Below are 21,645 nucleotides of genomic sequence, written 5' to 3'. Positions count from 1 at the left end.
CCAACTAAGCAGAAGTCACACCTGATCTACTGAAAGCCAAAATCAACTGATTAAACCGGTAGAATCAGGTGTGGATCCTGCTTGATAGGAATGAAAACCTGTACCTATACCAGCCCTGTGTGTATAAGACTAGACACTCCTGTTTTAGTAGGTTTAGCTGTAAAATCAGAAAATCAAAGAGGATTTGCCTTCCATAACCTTTATTATACCACACTGCATTTTGTCTGATAGATTCATCAGTCAAGTATTTTGGCTCCCCCTTTTATTCTCCCCCAAATATACACTACTGTATATGGCCAAAGGTTTGTGGACACCTGACCATCACATCCATATGTGGGCCTTCCCCAAACTTTTGGAAGTGCACAATTGTAAAGGATGTCTTGTATGCTGGAGCATTACCAATTTCCCCATCACTAGAACTAAGAGGCCCAAACCTGTTCCAGCCTGACAGTGCCCCTGTGCACAAAGTGAGGTCCATGTAGACATGGTTTGCCAAGGCTGGAGTGGAAGAACTTGAGTGGCCTGCACAGATCCTTGAACTCAACCCTGCCGAACACCTTTGTGATTAACTTGAATGATTTTGTGGCTGAATGGGCAAATTCCCACAGCTATGTTCCAAAATCTAAAGGAAAGGAGGACTAAAACTTGAATGGGATGTTCAGAAAGCACATACGGATGTGATGGTCAAGTGTCCGCAAACTTTTGGCCATATGGTGTATATCTTGTTTCTTACTCCTATTTGAGTAAGTAAAGGACATGCAGCCTCGTATTATTCAATCCCATTTAGTCACTCAGACATAAGTCTCTGAAGTGATTACATAGAAAGAATGGGAAAAGATCCCAAAACCAGAGAATTTAATACTAATGAGGTATTTACTAATTCAAGTTACTAGTATTTTTGAGACCTCATATGAACTGTCAGGTTCTCATATCTTATTAGTTTTCCATCAGTTTATATATTTATGCTAGAAAGGCTTAAATATTTGTGTTCTTATTCTGTTCCTCTCAAGGGTACATGTACATGAAAATCTCAAAAGTAAAAGTAAATCACCCATATGCACAGTATGGGCTGGAATACATATTATATTGGATGCATTTTTAGCATCTGTAGTGGTGTTTCTAAGTTTGCATGTTGCTCTTGCTGAGAATTTAGACTCTTTTGATGCTCTATAGAGAATGTTCACCTTGATATTAAGGGCCTCGTGAACAACCAGATTAAATATGATGCACAATAAACCTACAGATGCTACCCCACTTAAAACAAACCCTGGAGCTACGCACAGAATAATACACTTATGTGAGTCATGAATAACACTTGAGTTCTTGAGGAAGGTGCTGCCCCAAAAAATGGTAATAAACAGCAGCAGTATAGAGTGTGCCTAATAGTGTGTCTAATAGACAGCATTAGGACCAAGTAATGAAGAAATGGAAAAGAACCTGCTATGATCTATGCATGGCTGCTCTTTGTACATTTGCCATCTTTGGGGTTAAGGAAATGTGACCTGAATGTAATGCTTTGTTGTTCGAAGTGGACTACATTTAAGGAACTTTAGTAATAATTGCCCACAGCTGAGCCAGTCATGTTCAATGAGAGGCTTTGAACTCAAAGGGTAGTGACATCTCTCATCGAGAATCAAAGCAGATGACTGCCTCTATAAATCTAGTTCAAGGCACATCAACAGGGCAACTTGAATTGATACCAGTAAATAAAGGCTACAAAAACCCAGGAAAGGACAGCACATAACTGTGATGAGCATAAGCAGCTCTATGGAGGTCTCCATTCAGAACCATGGCAAAAATGTTTCCCCGTCACATGCTCTACAGCACATGATTAACAGCTACCTGAACACTCACCTGGTGAGCCTGCCAACTGCTATTGTGAAAATGTTTTAGCCAGCCGGTTTGAAGGGAGGGTGCTTGGTTTTCTAGGCCAAACCTTTTAAAAAAGAAAGGGTGTGAAGACAGTGAAAAATGGAGCTTAGAAAAAACTGCTTCATTGAGGTCAGGAAGGAGGATACTTGAATAGAAATCTCGTATATTTTGCAGTTAATAATGTCAGTCAGTGCCTGAATGCCAATGGAAATAAATTCAAGACTACAAAGATACAGCTCCTTTCTGTTCTTTATCTGATGTATAAACTCCTCCAAGATTTCTATAATACAGATTGCTAGATGATGCTACAGGATGAGTGTTGTGAGAGGGTGTTTTGATGACAGGTTAATGTTCATAATGTTCCTTGTAAATATACATCTTTTTAAATGATGATATGCAAATAAGCTACATGAACTCCCACACTCACATGGGCTTGGATTCACACTTGCATTACACACTGTCTTCTCTCTTCCCATGGTATTACATATCAATCCCTGTGGATGGTTGAGTAATGAAGGCAGATTTAATACAGTGTACAGTAAGCTTGTAAACTTAGGGAACTCACTGCATGGGCGGAGGGGATGGCCTGCCAAGGATAGCGAAGTGTTTCGCTCCCCCACAGAGGTATATTCATCAACATGGAGCATTTTACCAAGAGCAATGCAGAGGAGTGAGAGAGATCTCACCTACATTACAACTGCTGACCAGAAAGAGAAGTGGGCTGAGTGTGGGTCCATGGAGTAACAGATTCTTATAACCTAAAAAAAAATACAGATAGATTCCTACCAAGCTAAACACACATTTCACCATCAGTTGTAACTAACTGATGGCTAAATCGTAGTATTGAATGACTTATAGCAGGCACCAGTACAGTTCAGGATTATAAACCATACATTTGATTTTATCATTTTACAAAGGTATTCTCATAGAGCACTGCTTATCTGCACAGTGAGAGTGGAAAGCTACACTAAGCCCTAATGAGGTTACTTCATTAATACTCCTGAAGATCGACTGAGTCAGAAGGTTCTCAGTTTTTATTGCCCGCAGCTAAAATTGAATGGTTCTCATTGCCTTAATTAAATGCTTTTACAGACACCGTTCTATTTCCACTGAAACAATACTAATGAAAATTCAGACTCTTAAGAGTCTTTATTTACATGGAAGCTTGATAAGAATTTAAGCTTAATGTTCATCACAAACTGTGTTCGTAAGTAATACTCAAAACTGAAGCAGTTAAAGTGGTTGTTTTTTTTTAATTTCATAGCCATGGCTCCTTCTACTCGATAACAGTAAACAAATGTTAACTATAGTGCAACACTGAGTGAAAGACTGCAGATGAAACCACATAAATATGCAACCACATAACATTCTCCTGCCTGGGCTCATCAGAAAGGACCTTGATGTGAAATGCAACACAAAGACATACACAAACAAGGTCAACTGTGGTTCAAATATTATGTAAATTCAAAACAACTACTGTATATCTACCAAATGTTTTGTTATTAGAAGATCTGGCAGCAGAAATAATGGGAATTATGTTGTAGCTATGGGAATTGTTATGTAGTCAGTCACTCGTCTTTATCTATCTCCATGGGCTGGTCTTGTCGTAAGTCTGGAATTGTCCAAGCAGAACAGCACTGGCAATCCCATGTTAGGGCCAAATCTGTGTGTGATTTGTTCAATGATATTCAGATTTGCCCCTTACAGTGGGCATCCTGGAATGTGGGAGTGTCAGTCTTATGTTTGTTTGGACACAAAGCACAAAAAGCAGCCTCAGAGGCTAACAATCCAGTTTCATTCTAAGATACATTAGTCCCAGTGCACAGCCTATTGATATTGTACAATAGCATGCTGTTGTTGGTGGATGCAACTAATATTTTATTCAGGGAGCCTATGAGGTTTGCCTTTAAAAAAAACCTTCTGTAACATCAGGGCTGGATACTGGTTATGTATGTCCATTAATTGATTTGGTATTTAATAAACATTTGGGGGCTTTTTTTCTATAAAGAAAGCAAATTGCTTGCAAGGCCCACCAAGCAATTTCAATGACAAGATTGGACTAAATGTAGTGATCCCTGACATCCCACAAGAATAAGCAAACGGACTGCCACACCCTGTATGTCTTGGATTCAAATACTATAAGCATCTCCTTTTAGTCACAAAAATTATACAGCGAACACTCTTGAGCTCCATCCCATAATTAAAGTTCCCTATTCACGGCTAGTGCATGGCAAAGGGCTGGCTCGCATGGCAATTCTGGATCATACTGTGATCCTTGGCCTTCAGGGAGAGTGAGTGTGCAGTGCAGAGTGTTGCTCTGTAAAGCCAAATAAGCACATAGATTTATGACCTCCAGTATCTGGCTCTGGGATTCACACTGATTGCCCTTCTCTGTTTCTTCCCCAGTTCCCCAGACCAGCTCACATTTCAGCTACAGTAGCAGCTTTATGGCTTTTAGGAAAACAATACTGGGTAGACAAGACTCTTGCCATGTGACATCTACAGCAGAGCCATAAACCCACTGGCATCCACTTTTAGCAGCTCATGTGAGGACTTCAGCATTTAAAGGTATATTTCTCAATACAAATCCCATGCATGGCAATGCAGCTAATAACAATAACTTTACCTTGCAAGACCTCAATAGGCATGATGCAGCTTTCAGTACTGCTATGCAATGTACTGTGTCCCCATCTACACAGATAGCCATAAAGACAATTAACAGCTCTTGGACAGCTTAGAGGTCACCCTTGGTAACAGGCTGAGGCTATTTGCATAGCCTTTCTGCAGATGGGAAGCTCTGTTATTACCTATGTACTCAGTTTGTGAGGTTGTAGTCTGAGTGAAGCCAGGATTTCAGCTTTGAATGCCTTTCTTCTTTGATATAAAACATCCATAATGAAGTACTATACATATGAACATAGTAATCAGTTTTGAACAGGTAAAGTTTTTGCATAGGTGGAATTTACGATTTTATTTCCATCTGAATTTAGTACACAGGATTAGGAGCAGTGAGGAAGGCCTTAAGGACATTGTTATAATAATAAGTTTTTAACTATATAGCAGTAGTGAAATAAAATAATATAATGACTGGAACTGTAGGGGAACACTCCACCTTCCACATGACTCGGTTTTAAGGATGAACCTGACGATGTGATTCTCTATCTTAATCCTTCTTAATCTCTTAGGCTCTCCCTCTCTTGTTTTATTCTATCCATCAAGATCATGCCAGCTAATTCCACCAACATATAATACTTGAGAAGATGTAAAACATTCACTCATGTATCTTCGGGGACCACTTTATCCTGGTCAGGGTTGGGGTGGTGCTGCAGCCTATCCCAGGAACACAAGGCATGAGGCAGAAACAGACCCTGGATGGGACAGTTTGAATTTAGAGCAAGCAGTCCACCTATCAGCATGTTTTTGGGAAGTAGGAGGAAAGTCTAGAACCCAGAGGAAACCCAGACTGATACAGAGAGAACATGTGATACTCCATATGGATAGTAGCACGAATTCAGGATTGAACCAGTGAGCCTGGCTCTGTGAAGGTCAACACTACCCACTGGACCAGAGATGGGCATCCACCATGCACATATAATTATCATCTATGCCATTATCCTCCCCTCTCTCTCTCTTTCTGCTTCCACAGTGAGGTCAAAGTTTGACAGCATTTCAATTCCCCCTCTGCATAGTAATTAGTCAAAGTTATCAGCTCTGCTGTTAAAATTCCATGGTGAAAGCATCTGGAAAATGTTTACACAAGGTTCCTGATAGTCAGCTTTCCAGGTATTCCATGTTGAATAGTAGAGAAAATGTTGGTCATGCTGAGAAAATAGTCCTCAGGGGTCTTTAGTTTTACACAAAGTATGACACAATTTACCAGCAATAACATATCAATGTTCCATCATACATAACTTTATGCTTGACTGACCCGAGGAGTCATTAACTGTTTTGAAGTGCCTCTTTGTTATATAACTTTTATGGCTATGCCTAAACTGAAATTGTTACAGTGTATGATAATCTTTCAGACCTTTCAGAACTACGTTTATGCCTATTGTGTTTTTATTTCAAATTTCTGACCAATAATTCCATTTCCAGAATTAACAGGAAGGATCATTTTGGATAGTTTTCAACATTACAGTAGCGCAATTCTTAATTGGGCAGCACGGCAGGGTGCCGTGCCTCTTATCATACATTCTTCAGATAACATTGTTGGGTGAGAGAACTCGTTTGGTGAAATGCCATTGTTCCTACGTTTGAACCATTTGTTGGTTTTAGCTGCCTTCTCCTCCGAAATTCCACCAACAGCCAGAAGTCACAGTGATGTAAGAGCATTATTAATGATAGGTTGAGGAAATATTGCAGAGATCAATAAAATCATTAGCAGTAGATGGCAGTGTTTCTTTCATTGAGGCTGATTAGTATTGAGTTTTGATGGATGTGGTGCTGTGATGGCAAAAACTGTTCTCAGCTGTATTTAAAAATTTCTTTAAAACAGAGTATATAAGAAATACTCTATAAATTCTAAACCCTGTACACAAGGCATGTATTTGAAATGGACTATCAATGAGAGGGACCATAATGTATATATGTATGACCCAGAAGTATTTGATTACAAAGAGCAATTTAAAAATTAATTTGTAATTATTTTTAGATATGAAATAAAGTAATCCAGATGGTGAATTACATATAATCTGCTAAATGGTCCAAGATGTCCCTTAACATCGCCCCATCAAATACACCAAAGCCCTGCTTCAATAAATCAATCTTGCTTTATTTCCCCACTGCGGTTTGGTTTAGTCCAAAACCAGATTACTAATTAATCCAATCAGGCCTGACGCAGCTGCTTCACTTGGAAGTAAAATAAATGGATTTGTCTGTCCATGCTCTGGTGGGGGTTGGGCCTCACACCATTTGCTCAAACTGTGATGGTCGGTGGAAGACAGTAATATCTCACCTATTTAAAAAATATCCATCTGCTGTTCTTTCATGCTTTCACTTTATTTAGGTCTGTGTATGAATAAATATAACACAAATATTTTAAACATTTTTTTGTTAAGACATAATGCTAACTTCATTTAAAAAATCTGTAACTGAGTTAATGTACTTGTTTTATTGTCATCTAATACATTTAGTATAAAAAAAATATTGCTTTTAGCCTTACAATGTCTTCAGTCAGATATAAGGTGACACTAAACATCCTTTGAGCATTTTTGTAACACACTTACAGGCCAGCAGTGACATCATCACAAGCACTGTGTCTATAAATAAATTTGGGACAACTGCTATTTTTGTAATGTTACTCCACTTAGAAATACAATTGCATTTAGGCTTAATCTAATAGATGTTATAAACAGGGTGAAGTTCCTAGCCGAAGGTACTGTCCAACAACTGATACCTCTGCACACCAGAGGACTATTGATTATAAATAAATTTGTATGTAAAGAGAAGTCAGATCTCACTGGCTTATCTTCAAGCCAGAAGCCCAGTCCATATTTTTAGTGCCACAAAGTGAAACTGGTTTTCCTAGTGTTTCATACAGTAATTTCTGCATGACCTAATAAATAATTGTAGTGTTGCAAAGAGAAATATTTCTTCTATGCATATCTTGTGTCAAAGTAATCTATAATTTATTTATTCCTCACCATTACAAAAAAACTATTTACAGAATGCAAAAACAATCAGGTTCTGAAGTGCGAACAGATTCTGTGTCAAACATTAATTCTACAACTAGCTTAATACAAATATTTATATGGCCATTTTTATATCAGTACTGAAATAAAAAATAATTTAGTAAATTGGCTCTAAAAGCAAATCAATGTTTTGCCATGCCATGGTCTAGAAATTCAGTCACTTTCCTTACTGCAGGAAACACATATGAACCAAAGGCATGGGCTTAAATTCCTTTGATATTAGCCTTTTCATTTGATAGCAGTCTATAGATATAAAAAGCAGCTCAATACTGTGTGATAGATAAAGGTCAAAGCCAGTTTGACTCCAAAGCCATCTGGAAGGATTTCTTTGTTCCTATCAAAATCCTGCAATAATGCAGAAACCGCTGTGGAGGTTCACAAGCAAGATAACTGTGCTTAAAGGGGGTCCTTAAGCCGCTTATCTCTTTTTCTTGCTGTGCCTCACGACCTTTTTTCTTTTAAGGATCATCTCATACAGTTTCTCTAGGCCCAGCTGAAGGCCTTGGCCATCCACAGCACTACAGCCTTGCACATGGTGAAAGGTGTTAGCGCTCAGTTCATGCACAGCCAAAACCTTCTCCACCTCACTAACAGGTAGGGCAACCGGAAGATCCTGCTTGTTGGCTAGTACAAGTACAGGCACACCTTGGTTCTCTGACGTGCGTGTGATCTTATGAAGCTCCACCTTGGCCTCCTCCATACGTTCTGCTTCGGCGGAGTCCACAACGAAAACCATGCCATCAGTGCGGCGTGTGTACGACTTCCACAGTGGCCTCAGTTTATCCTGACCACCCACGTCCCATACTTGGAACGTAATGGCTCGTCCATTGCCCACCGGCATTTTGATCTTCTCCATGTTAAAGCCCTTGGTTGGAATAGTTTTGACAAACTCCCTCAATTTAAGTCGGTAAAGGAGGGAGGTTTTGCCTGCAGAGTCCAGCCCAATGACCACCACATGGAGGGAGTGAAAGTTAGGCAAAAACGGTGTGTTGGGAGCAATCTCTGTCAGCTGGTTTCCCATTGCAATCGGATTTTCTCACTGTCTTGTGAGACGTAGCAGACTTGACTATTAAGCTTTAAGTGTTTGGCATTTGCACCTACTTCAAAGGTCCTGAAGGCAGACAGAAGGGAAATGAATCCAGAAGCACAGTGTTGGACCTAATCAAAGCAAACACAACAGCTGGTTACAGTCAAAGATGCCTAATACAGGGGGGTTACAAATTTAATCAACATTATCTAGAATAAGAATGCCATCAGGATAAAAATCTACACTTTATACATTGAAAATGTGATCCCAGAATCTGCTAGCATTTCAGCAGTTTAGAATAAAATACTGGCTGCAGTTTGTAACATTGCCAATAGAGTGACACAAAGCTACTTTGGGTGCAGTGTGTAATCTAACTATATTTGCATAGACCGGGAATTTAAAAGTATATGTAATTAAAAAGTGGTCGACTGTGCCTAATCCTCTTAAGACTGCTCACTGAAAATAGATTTCTCATAGATATACACAACTTACAGCTGTCTATGAAATAATATAGTGTGGGTTTAGTCCACACAACCCACTGAATAGGCTGTTTTTAAATGTAAACTGATAACAGATCTTGTCATCACTGCGAAATCCTGGAACTGTCTGTTTTACCAATACTTTTACTCATAGAACAAAAGGTTCTAGTTGCCTTAAGGGTCCATTGGTTGTCCCTTGTGGGGGAATAATTAAAAGTTCTGCGTAGAACCCTACAAAACCATAGAAACATACGAAGGATCATACAAACATCTGAAACATAAACACTTGGAGAATTCTTCAAGAAGCCTTTTTCTGAGTGTACAGCAGCCTGGGTTTCATCAAGTCTAGAAGAAGATTTTTTTTTATTTTATTTTATTTTTATCTTTGTACACGTAAAGAAAAGAACCCGCTAACAACCAGGAATCCGTTAACACAAAGAGACTTGTGTAGATGATTTATTTTTCATGTGAAATAGTTCAGTCTTTAAAACATCCTGTAGTGTCACCGCAAGAACACTGCAGTGCTAAACTCACAGCCTATACTCTGTTTGTCGGCTGCGTTGCACAAATCAAAGCTGTTCAAAACTCCTTACCTAATTCATATGATATCTCGTGAAGGATGAATGAATCGGCATGTTAATCTAGAGAAGTGCTGACATCCAGTCGACTCTTCGTTTCAAAACAGCCGTCATTTCCTCTGTACAGCTGAATGCGCCTGTGCTGCTCGTCCGGCCAGCAGGAGAAAACAGACGGAGGTAGGAGCGCAAGAGCTCTGGAGCGACAACCTGTGCGTGACGTCACCAACAGACTTTACTGTGCTCGCAGGTGCGCCGTCTAGTGGTTCACTAATTACACTGTTTCTAAATTACTAAAACACCCCACGGGCGCCCCCTGATGCTGCCTGTGTGTAGCCTACTTATCGAATGGTGATCCGAGGTCCTACAATCTTTGCTTTCAAAAATAGCCTACCGCAACTGTCAGCTAATGTTAGTTTATTTAGTTTATTGGTTTCTTCCTCACGCTATTGAAAATGCAAGCAGAGGAGGCTAACAACGCGCTATATTCACTTCCTTACATTTACTTTAGTTTTTGTTTTTAAATGCATTGTTTTACTAGTAAGGGTATTTTAATTATGTTTTTTTTACTCGAGTAAATTTGTAAAGACAAAAATAAACTTTTGCTTAGCTACATTTGGTTATAGCTACCGCAAGGTTCCCAATAGGTTTACATTATTTCAACAAACGTGAATGTTAAATTTTCGTAAAGAAAACATTCCTTCGTTTAGGGATTCAAAAACAAAGACACCTAGAACTTTCTGGAAAACCAATCATTGTAAACTTGGTCTGTTCTTCTTCTTCCCGTTTGTTTGTTTGTTTGTTTGTTTGTTTACGTATTATAACTAGTTGTTGTTCACTAAGTTTCGTTTTTATATTTGATTGTCTTTGTGGATCACATCTTTATGTTTATACTCTTGGTGTTAGCTATCTGGATACCTATTTTTACTTTTATTTTAGTGTTTGTTTGTTTTTAACATAACAGTACTTTTACTTGAGTAACTTTTTTTACTTAAAAGTATGCTACATATGCTTCAGTAGGCTAATTAATCTTTTACTTACATCTGAATGTAATGCAACAGTTGCAGATATCAGTGTCTATATTGACTAAATAGTAATTACAAACTAAAAGGCACTGAATGGAAGCAGCTGATTTAATTCCTTTTTTATCTTAACCCCTTTTTCAGTTTTAGAATGTAGTTTTTGTAGACATTACATAAAAGTAGCATCAAACATTTAAGTTCTTAATTTTTGCAGCTTAAGTACAGCACTTCTTTTATGCCAGTAGTTTGTTAGCTATATTATATTGTGATGCATATTGTGTATTGTATAAAGGTCTTCAAATTGATACGATATTTTAGTCATATTACCCAGCCTTATAAAATTTGTATTTATTACTAAGTAATAAGAAAAGAATCAAAATTATTTCTGTTACTTGACTAGAAATTTACATTTATATGATAATTTGTGTTGTACATTAAGGCAGCATTTAGACCTCAGGTAATGAAACAAGAAATTGATCTGCTGCTGTATATGGGTTGAAATACATGAACAAGATATATAAATATCTTAGAAATATGGAAACTTCATAAGGTTTATTCCACAAAACATGCTGATTCCATGACTCTTTTAGTTTGATCTTTGAAGTAAGGGTTATACATGCCATGAATGTAAAACTTAATATCATAGTTGAACTCCTGTGGTGCCATCATGAGTTTGTTTGATGTTCTTGCATCAGCTAGATAGTTAAGTTTTTTAAAAATAAATAAATAAATAGATAGATAGATAGATAGATAGATAGATAGATAGATAAATAAAAGTGCCCAGTGTAGATCTTTTGGACTGTGTACTAACATTGTTACAATGTGTCTTCATGATATATTTATTAGAGTTTGTGACATTGCAGTTGCTGTTTCACTCTCTGTTTTGTAGGAAAGTTGCTAGGGAACGTACAAGCCATCAGATGTCACTGCAGCTTTGAGCTCAGTGTAGTCTGAATTGTAGTCTGTGTAGTCTTTGCAAGCGGCTGGTATTGGTAAGTTTCATGCTTCTAACAATGCTTATTAAACACGGCACTCTGTATTGCATGCTCATTTATTTCTTAAGTTAGGCCTACTTATTCTTACAAAGGTACAATGTTCTATCTATTGGTTATAAAATTGGTATAAAAGCCTTCATGTGACTGAAGTTGGCTAGATATAAATATTGTTGACCCTGATATAGGATTCCTTTAGATGAATTAAAGCATTTCCCATATGGGTGATGTGTATAGCAGTTAACAAATCCTGTCTGGGGTTTTTTTGTTTGTTTGTTTTTTGTGAGGTTTTTTTGTTGTTGTTTTGTTTTGGGTTGGTTTGGGTTGGGTTTTTTGGTCCTATCAGTGGACACTTCTCAGTGTTTGAGCTTAAATTACATTAATCAGGAAAGGGAAGCTCTCATGTTACGTTCTGCTGACTGGTCACATAAATCTCCTTCTCAGGTCTTTCATCAGGTGGTATAAGATGTCAGCGATGCACTGGGAGGCTCGCCGCCGGCAGAATGTGCTGGACCGTAGAATGGCCACCAAAGCTAAGCAGTATCTCACAGTAAGCTGTGTTTAAAGGAATGATGTTGGGTATATTAAATTTACATACAGTACTGTGCAAAAGTTTTAGGTAGATGCAAAGAAATGCTGTAGAGAAAAGATGCCTTCAAAAAATTAAATTAAATGTTTCTACATTTAAAAAAAAAATCATAAATAGCAGTAAACAGAAGTAAATGAAACATAGTGAATATTTGGTGTGACAAAAAAGTAAAAATAAAAATAGTAGTCTCCGGTGCAATTGGTGTAGTTTTATAAGGAATGAGCTGTAAGTTTTATTGAGCATCTTGCAGAAACAGTCACAGTTCTTATGGAGACTTTGACTGTCGCACTTGTCTCTTATTTCTGCAGCAAAACCCAGCAGCCTTCATTGTGTTTTTTGTCTGAAAAGTGGTCTCTTGTGTAATATGCTGCTTTCTTTAATGACATACAAACATTTTTCTGTAACATTTAATTTTGTACTGACTCGATAATGTAGAAGTCATAAAATAAAAAAAACCTATAACAAAGTTTGTACTAAAAAAAAATATAGGGTGCCTAAAACTTTTGCACAGAACTGTAAATGTTTGAAATACCTCAAATGTTGGTCTGCAGTCGGTTTGATGCAATCAGACATCCATTAACTGTTAGACATCACATCATATCTGCAGCCCAAACATAAAGAAGCAAAATGTGGCCATGAAATATAGCTTCACTAATTTATTACATTAAGTGGAATAGTTTCCAGATAATTTCTTTAATTTATATGTAATTACTTGCTGTGTACATGCTGCATATGGTTCATTACATCATGTAGGCTGAATATTAGTGTAGGGTTGTGCATGTTGATTAAAATCAAGTTATATAGCAACAATCGACATTTAACAATAGACAATGTCATAAAGCAGTTTTAAAGGCTTTACATAGCTTTGCAGCCTTATACTGGCTCCCTTGTGTAACAACTGATGTCACATGTTTGCATTTAACACTAGTCATGATTTTGGTTCTTTGCTGGTACTGTAGGAAGATAGACAGAAGCAAGGCACTACAGAAGCGGGCCCAAGGGAGACAAATCTAACACCCTCAGTGTCAACAGTGAACACTGAACCTCCAGGTATGCCAGGCACGCGAATAAAACACACAGTGTTGCTTGAAACAGTTGTACTTTTATAGTTAATCAGCATTGTTAGTACATACAATAATTCTTGCTACTCTTAAGAAAAAATTTGCACAAAAAAAACTATATATATATATATATATATATATATATATATATATATATATATATAAAGAGTAACACGTGATCAATGATATATTGGGCTCAAATATACAGGGGTATTGTATTGTTTTCTGTAAACATGTTTTTCCAAACACACACACAAAAAAAACAGACAAACATTAGTGCATTTTTTATTTGTCACAAAACACAGGTTTCGTAATTATTGGCACCCTTACAATGAATACTTTGTGATGCCTGCCCAGGGGAGAATAATAACACATAACAATAATTTTCTCATTCTGTCTAACAAGATTGGAGAGGGATGTTGGTCCACTCTGACATACAGACTATTTTCAAGCTATTTATTAAGCTCCTTTATATTCTTAGGTTTGTGCATGTGGACTTTCCTCTCCAGTTCAAACCATTGGCTTTTAGAAAGATTGAAATGTTTGAAACTAAGATGTGTTTGATGAGATGTATGTTTGGCTGTTGTTGAAAACTTTGTCTGGGGTTAAGTCTTAACCTCCTGTCAGAGCCAGCCAGAAGATGGCATCAATCTTCAATAGATCCCCTGAACCACCAACCACAAATCAGTCACAAAGAAACAATTATCCCCCTCCATACATTACAATGGGGTATCAAGTGCTTTCCTAGTATTCAGTCCCCTTTTTTCATCATACATACTGATGGTGTGTATGACCAAAATCTCATCTGACCACAACATATGATTCCAATTGTAATTTTTATGATGCTTGGGGAAGTTCAGGCAGTGAATTCTGTCAGATACTTCTTTCAAGCAATGCTTCCAACCTGCTTGAAAAAAATCCAACTGTTTCAGATATGTGAAACTTGTCTGAAAGTTTTGATCTTACTTGTGGTTAATGGTATTTCTAACTGTTTATGGTTTGTTTCCATTTACCTGACTTGTGCAAGTCAACAACCATCTGTGTTTTGTGTTGAAACATTTTGTTGGGTTTCCCATGCTAATAGATGACAGGAATTTTACATGTGTGGAATCCAGAGAAACAGGAAATAGTCAACAACAACTCTGGGAACTGAGAGCATGAAAATTGTTTACATTTAAAATTTCTTAGGTGTATCAATTCTATTATTTAAAAGTACTTCTAATGAGAGTGATTTTTGTTAGAACGAATATAAATAGTTTCTCATATTGTTCTGAGAGGAAATGTTAATTATTGTGTGTTAATGTTTATTGTTAAATTTTATTTTCTCAATAATTCTCAGGGGCACTGTATCACACTTTCTTTAAAGTTAGCCTGATTATTGTCTTTGAGTATTTTCAAACCCAGCTTCACTATTACAACTGACAGACTCACAGGCAAATAAACCCACGTTTGTGTTTTGCCTTTTTGAACCCCTAGTGGTTGATAAAAGGATCATCTGCCACTGTCAACCTGGAAAAGAGCAATATAGCACCAAGATTGAAAACAGATACACGGTGAGATTTATCATCACTTGTTTTATGCCATGTTCAGAAAGGAAGTGATGACAGAATTAGAATTAGTTAATTATTATTTATTGTCTATTAAGTGCTATAGAAAACATTCATAATTTAGGGAGTTGATTAACTGCAATTAAACACCATGTAATTAAACGAAGTAATGCATTTAATTAATCATATCATTGGTAAGTTTCTCATAACTGTCAAAAGCAAGGTAATGTCCTTATAAATGCTGGATGTTTTGTTTGTTCAGTCCACACAGTATTCCCAACAGTGGTGATGTGGATGACTAATCTCACTGCTGTTCCAGGGCCCGGGTTAATGTGCAGTAACATGATGTAATAGAGAAATGAATAATAAAAAACATGCACACCCACACAAACCATTTTGAGCCTACTTTAGATTTTTGACTAATAATGATTTGACTAATAATAATGAATGATAATAATGACACTATTACAGATGAATCCATTTTATTCATTTCAGTGCATGTGACATCATTTTGTCTTGCCTCCCTTAGAATGTTTAAATAAAAGAACTATGTAAAAAACTACTTCATTTATTGTGAAGTGCAAGTCAAAGTAAACAACATAACATTTTAAATTTCACATTAATTTCAATGTGCAAATCTTTTGATCAACTGGCATCCCATTTCGGCTTCATTCCCATTTTGCACCCAGTGTTCCCAGGATCCACCACAACCCTGACCAGGATAAAGTGTTTATTGGAGATGAATGAATGAAATGTGTAAATCTTAACTACAAGAAAGTTTGTGGATATTTGCAGTAGGGCACAGGCACTTTCACACTGCAGATGGTCCTCTGATTAAATCTAAAGTAAATCAAGCCATCGGCAGCAAAAATAATACTACTTTTACTATAAAATGTATTTACAAGTACATGTGTAAGCTACTCTGTGAACATAATTAACAATTAATAGCTATATAACAACTGATCAGCTTTGGCATTTGCTACTGTACCAATCTTCCCATTGGTTTCTAATATTACTTGTCATCATATGCAGTATGTCAAAGTTATGGAAAATTATGAGGAATGGTAGTGTTTCTTCCGCAATCGACATATTCAAATGTATCCACCGACAGCTGCTCCTCATGTGACAGGTAATTGGCTTTTATAGTCATTCTGTGGAGAATAGATAATTACAGTTTGTGCATTTATTGCAAGGATGTAACAGTTCACATGCTACCACATTTATTGTTTTATACCACTTTACTACTTTACATCTATATATGTGAGCACAGAACATGCAGTAGTTCATAAACTACACAGCTATATAAGTTCTTAAACAAAAAAATTATGTGTAAATCATCAACCAACAGAAACGTCCAAATTCAAAAGGTATGTGTGAGACTGTGCATAAATTCAGTGTGCATGAAAAAAGGGATACTTACTGCAAATGTACATACAAGGTGTGGGGCCGGAAGGCACTTGTCTGGCAATAATAACTGTAGAAAAGTTTATTTATTAATAACAAATGAATCACATTTTATTTCACAGGCATAAATAATGAAACAAAAAACAACAAAGAAACAAAGAAATCAATGTTGGCTTTAGAAGATACTTTAGAACTGAGATTTGAGGTTTAAGTCTCAGTTGTGTGCTTTAGCATTCCAACTTTTGGATAATAGATGTCGTTTTGAATCAAGATCTGTCTGTGTGGTGTGTGTGTGTGTGTGTGTGTGTGTGTGTGTGTGTGTACAAATAGCCAGCAGGTTGTAATTTTTGGCTATAGTGTCAATATTGGACAAATAATTAAAATAATATATTGTTGATATGTCATAAATACATTAATACATATTTATAAATAATACTTACACCAGGCCTAGGTCTTCAATGATGACATTGGTCACAACAGTAAACTGCAGAATGAAAGAAGTATGCAGAAAAAAATCTGTACTTGGTTTAAGCCCATATTTTCTGAATTTTTAAACTATTTTTAACTTTAAGCATTTTAAACTGGAAAACCCACTGTTTTCTGTGAGCGTGGGGGAACTGTGGTCACATTTGACATCTTGGTCCTCCCAACAACAATTTCATTAATCAGGGCTTGTAGATCCAGATCATGAGCCTCAGTGCTGACAAAGTTTTGATTGCTGATGTTTAGTTTGTTCTACAAAATGTACAGAGATTGTTAGTGGCATAAAATGGTTATGCTACAAAATTATCAGTAAAAAGAGTAAAATTATTGTATTACTATCTCAATACTGCATAAGTTAGTGAAGAAGTAAAATTTTTAAGGAAAACTAATAAATTTGTATAGGTATTGGATTATAATCAGACAAGTCACTTTAAACATTTAAAGAATAAGAATTAGAAGAATTTAAGTTCATTAGAAGAATAAATAGAATAATTATTTCTGTTGAAGGTTATGCTGTGTAATGGCACTAATGTTATGCAACAGCTGCCAATTTACTTTGTAAATAAACTCCACATACTGTGATAATCATCTGAACAGTTTGTGGTGTGAAATAGATGAAGGAGGACTGGAGAGTAACAGGAGACATGACCAAGCTCCGAGGGAAGAGGAAGAACAGGACCAGGGAACAGATCAGAAGACATAATGCAATTGAGATGCACACATACAGCTTCCTGCAAGAACATCATGCATTATTATTATTCACTTTTAGCCAAACAGAAAAACCACATTTCTGATAACACAACTGTTCTTCTAAACTAACGTTTGCATTTAAGGTATCATTTTATTACATACTGCAAAAAAGCTAATATTATTAATGAAACTGCATACATGGTATAATGAAATAATACCATACCAGTTCCAAACAACTTGTGAACATAAAATTAAACTTTCTGCAGACTAGTAGATGTGCTTTCAATTATCATCTACAAAGCCATAAGTCCTAAACTGCACATGAAAACAGAATGTCATCTGTAGTTCTCATTTCCTGTTGTACACTGATGTTTGAGAACAAATAAACATTACAGTTAATATCATAGTACAATTCAGTAAAAAAGATTTAAGGCAGGTATAACAGATCACCATGTAACACTCACGTACGACTAGGCTTCAACCTTTGGTCACTGCATGGAATTACTGCCATCAGTTGGGCCTCATCGCCTGAACATAGAGATGGTCAACAATCAAAAAAGCATGCTCAAAAAACAAAATGGAAATTAAGTTAGAAAAACATAACTGACCTCTAGATCTAGTAACAAGGTACTATGAGCTCCTCTAAAGTATGTCTAAATAAATACTTGTCAACTCCAGAATTTTTGGCACTCATCATAAAAATAGAAAAAAGTAGATAAAATAGAAAAAAAATGAACTTGTGCAAAATGTGATAAGTGGATCTACCACCTAGTGAACTGCCTCTCACACTCTCCACCTCAGATGTTTGCTCTACTCTGAGCAAGGTGAATGCACGGAAGGCAGCTGGCCCTGATGGAATACCTGGCAGCTGTTCCCACTAGCTTCAAGACTGCCACCATTGTGCCAGTACCAAAGCACTCAACCACATAGGCCATAAATGACTTCCGTCCTGTTGCACTCACCCCCATCATTGCCAAGTGCTTTGAGAGACTCTCTCAGAGGTTCTATCACACCTTAAATCCTGTCTTCCTGCTACATTGGACCGACAACACTTTGCCTATCGCCGCAACAGGTCAACAGAGGATGCCATCTCTACGGCATTCCACTCTACTCTAACCCACCTGGACAGTCAAAATTCACATGTCAGAATACTCTTCATTGACTTCAGCTCGGCATTTAATACTGTGATTCCCTCCAAGCTGATCTCCAAGCTCTGCCAGCTTGGTATCAGCACATCCCTCTGCAATTGGATTCTGGACTTTTTGACTAACAGACCCCAGTCTGTAAAATTAGATAACCTCTCCTCCATCATCACTCTGAACACCGTCGTGCCAGAGGGCTGCGTGCTGTGCCCTCTTCTGTACTTCCTATTCACCTATGACTGTGTTCCTGTTTATGGTTCCAATAACATAATCAAGTTTGCAGACGACATCACGGTGGTAGGCCTAATCAAAGATGATGATGAGTCAGTATATAGGGATGAGGTACGGCACTTGGCTGTGTGGTGTGCCGCCAATAACCTGGAATTGAACACACAGAAGACCAAGGAGATCATCGTGGACTTCAGGCAGACTGGGTACCACGCACACGCCCCCATTCACATCAACAGAGCAGTAGTGGAGCCTGTGTCTGGTTTCAGGTTCCTTGGCATCCACATCTCTGATGATCACGACCGGTCCCTAAACATCTCCAACCTTGTCAAAAAGGCACAGCGGCGCCTTTACTTCCTATGGAGCCTTAATAAATTTCACCTGTGTCCCAGGATCCTTATGGATTTATACTGCTGTACCACTGAGAGCATACTCGCAAACTGCATCTCAGTATGGTATGGCAACTGCTCTGCAGCAGACCATAAAGCACTCCACAGGGTGGTGAAAACTGCCCAACGGCTCACCGGCACCCAGCTACCTACCATTAGAAATGCTTGTAGAGGACTATCAAATTTTTCCATGCAGAACATTTCCAGCTCCTTTATATTCTTAGGTTTATGCATGTCGACTTACATCTTCGAAAAGACTTTCTTTAGATTTCAGGTTTTCCCTAGGGTACAAATGTGGACATGTGTACTGCAAAATATCTTTTTATGTTCCTGCAACTATTTTTATGCTAATTTGAATGTATGTTTGGGGTCAATGTCTTGCTGAAAAATACTTCTAGAGCCAAGGCTTAACCCCGAGGCAGGGACAATGAGATTTTAGGATAAATTATCTTAGTTCTTTGCAGAATACTTCATGCCATCAATAAGAGTCCCTGGATCAATAAGCACCACCATACTTTTGGATGGGTTTGAGCTTTTCTTTGCATGAATGTTCCACAATATATGTTGATGGTGGATACTGACAAAAAGTCTCATTTTGGTCTCATTTGATCACAACACTTATTTCCCTGAGAATGACAACTGCATTGTTTTTCAAATATTATTTAAGAGTTCCTTCCTGTTCCTACTGTAACCGTTGCAAGAAGATATTGCCATTTAATTACCAACATGAGGAGAAACATTTTCCTTTGTAATTGGTTTGGCATAAACACAACTAAACACAAATTTTGTGACTTTTATAAATGAAGCCTACTTCTAGATATTCGTCCTGATCCTTGGCAGGTAGGACACGCTTCCCAATGGGGTTCTCCTGTGATACTGCCATAGTCCAGCCACCTGAAGGGTTTGGGTTTGTCTTTGTTGTGGGTCATGATGTTGCCGTAATTACTGAAGAGGAGCTGGAGTAATATGACCGTAATTCAGAGAGCCCTGGTCTATTTTAAAGAGAGAGAGAGTGAGAGAGAGAGAGAGAGAGAGAGAGAGAGAGAGAGAGAGAGAGTTACAAGGATTCATCAGAAAGCTAACAAGTTTATGCTTCCTCATTTTCATTTCCAGTAATATATATATATATATATATATATATTATTTATATCTCTTTCTATTTTCTATAGGTTTAACTGTGAAACCATACTAGACTAGACCCTGAACTGGACTATATTTAAGGGGATCTATATGAGTCAAGAAATTTGGAAAACTTTGACCACAGATTACATAATGATTTTTTTCTCCCTAAAAAGAAATAAAGTTTTCTTTTTAGAAAAAAGAAACACATTTCTGAACCTACCAGGTCATAGTCAATTTGGTTAAAGTTAAACACCTAGAATATGTATAAATAATTGTATAGTAACAGAAACTAAACAGTGACAGTATTTTTTCTCGGAGGAATACACCTCCAAGGTTTCAGTTCCCAAATAACAATTCCACTTGCCGAAATCACTTTTTGTTTTGTTGTTGTGTCTTGGGAAAACAAAAATTTAGAGACTTAAGGTACTGAACCTGTACATGTAGAATAAATACTATAAATTTGTTGACTTTCAACGTTGTTTTTAACATGTCATCTTCCGTAAAGTAGCCTACATTAGAAATGATTATCATGTGCCAAACGCTTGCAAGCATTTACCCTCACCGCGACGTGTCTCGGTCTCAAACAGGTAGTCCTCTGGCTTAGAACTGGTCATATATGTTGGTTAAGCCCATGTTTTATTTCCGTTTATAAGAAAAGACATTATTTCGCTTTCCTTGCAGACGGACGGACTCAACCTACACAGTCTCTTCCTATTTCTGCTCAAGTCGTTGCTGGTCGCCGCGCTGTGGCTGCTTTCAGTATGACTACATATTTACTCAAAGATTTCCGGATTGAATCGCCAAAACTACGTACAAAACCACCTTTAAAAAAACTTTACTTTTCCTCTCTCCACTTATTTTATTGTAATAATTACACCGAACCGTGTTGTCTCGGATTACCAAACCATGTTTGTGACAATTTTATAAACTGAAAAAGTAAGTTTTTTATTGCTTACCACATCCGTTTATATAATCTCAAAGTCATGTCTGCATTTAACGTTGCAAAAGCCTAGGAGCTTTGACTTTAACTTATCAGGCATATTCTGCTCAGTCAAACGTAGCATATACACTGCATGGATCAACTAGGTTTTGGATCACTCCAAAATCAACTAGGTTAAGATGTGCTTACTGTGAGAGTCATATTATAAGATTGTCATCCTCATCAAACCATTCAGGGAGCCCTCGTGCCTAGTGCATGAGGCATTATCATACTGAAACAGACCACTCTCATCAAGACAGAAATATTTCAGTGATAATTTCCTCTAAGGTGACAAGCAGACCGTGCCAGCAAACAAGCTACTAGACCCCCTGACTGTAGGGATCAAGCAATCAA

At 37.4% G+C, this 21,645-nt stretch overlaps 2 protein-coding genes across 4 annotated transcripts; both read right to left on the bottom strand.

The window, feature by feature from the left end:
- Nucleotides 1-6,955: 6,955 nt before the first annotated feature.
- On the bottom strand, nt 6,956-9,832 carry arl4d (ADP-ribosylation factor-like 4D). Its single transcript, XM_053640166.1, has 2 exons — nt 9,662-9,832; nt 6,956-8,720 (listed from the first exon to the last, which is right to left on the bottom strand). Exon 2 carries the CDS (start codon nt 8,581-8,583, stop codon nt 7,981-7,983), a length of 603 nt encoding a protein of 200 aa, XP_053496141.1. The 5' UTR covers nt 8,584-8,720; nt 9,662-9,832; the 3' UTR covers nt 6,956-7,980.
- A 5,487-nt stretch (nt 9,833-15,319) lies between these two features.
- tmem106a (transmembrane protein 106A) lies at nt 15,320-21,052 on the bottom strand. 3 transcript variants are annotated; one of them, XM_053640163.1, is made up of 8 exons: nt 20,869-21,052; nt 20,002-20,182; nt 17,896-17,959; nt 17,319-17,472; nt 16,853-16,993; nt 16,699-16,742; nt 16,275-16,328; nt 15,320-16,005 (listed from the first exon to the last, which is right to left on the bottom strand). In XM_053640163.1, the coding sequence occupies exons 2-8, from the start codon at nt 20,117-20,119 to the stop codon at nt 15,897-15,899; spliced, it is 684 nt and encodes a 227-aa protein (XP_053496138.1). In that variant the 5' UTR covers nt 20,120-20,182; nt 20,869-21,052; the 3' UTR covers nt 15,320-15,896. The 3 variants fall into 3 exon arrangements, with proteins under 3 accessions (XP_053496138.1, XP_053496140.1, XP_053496139.1); XM_053640165.1 differs by having other exon boundaries at nt 20,002-20,177; XM_053640164.1 differs by having other exon boundaries at nt 20,875-21,052.
- Nucleotides 21,053-21,645: the final 593 nt, after the last annotated feature.

The sequence above is a fragment of the Ictalurus furcatus genome, chromosome 13 (assembly GCF_023375685.1).
Source record: "Ictalurus furcatus strain D&B chromosome 13, Billie_1.0, whole genome shotgun sequence".
Taxonomy (NCBI): Eukaryota; Metazoa; Chordata; class Actinopteri; order Siluriformes; family Ictaluridae; genus Ictalurus; species Ictalurus furcatus.
Note: the sequence above shows the minus strand (reverse complement) of the source record. Positions and strands in the feature narration are given on the sequence as shown.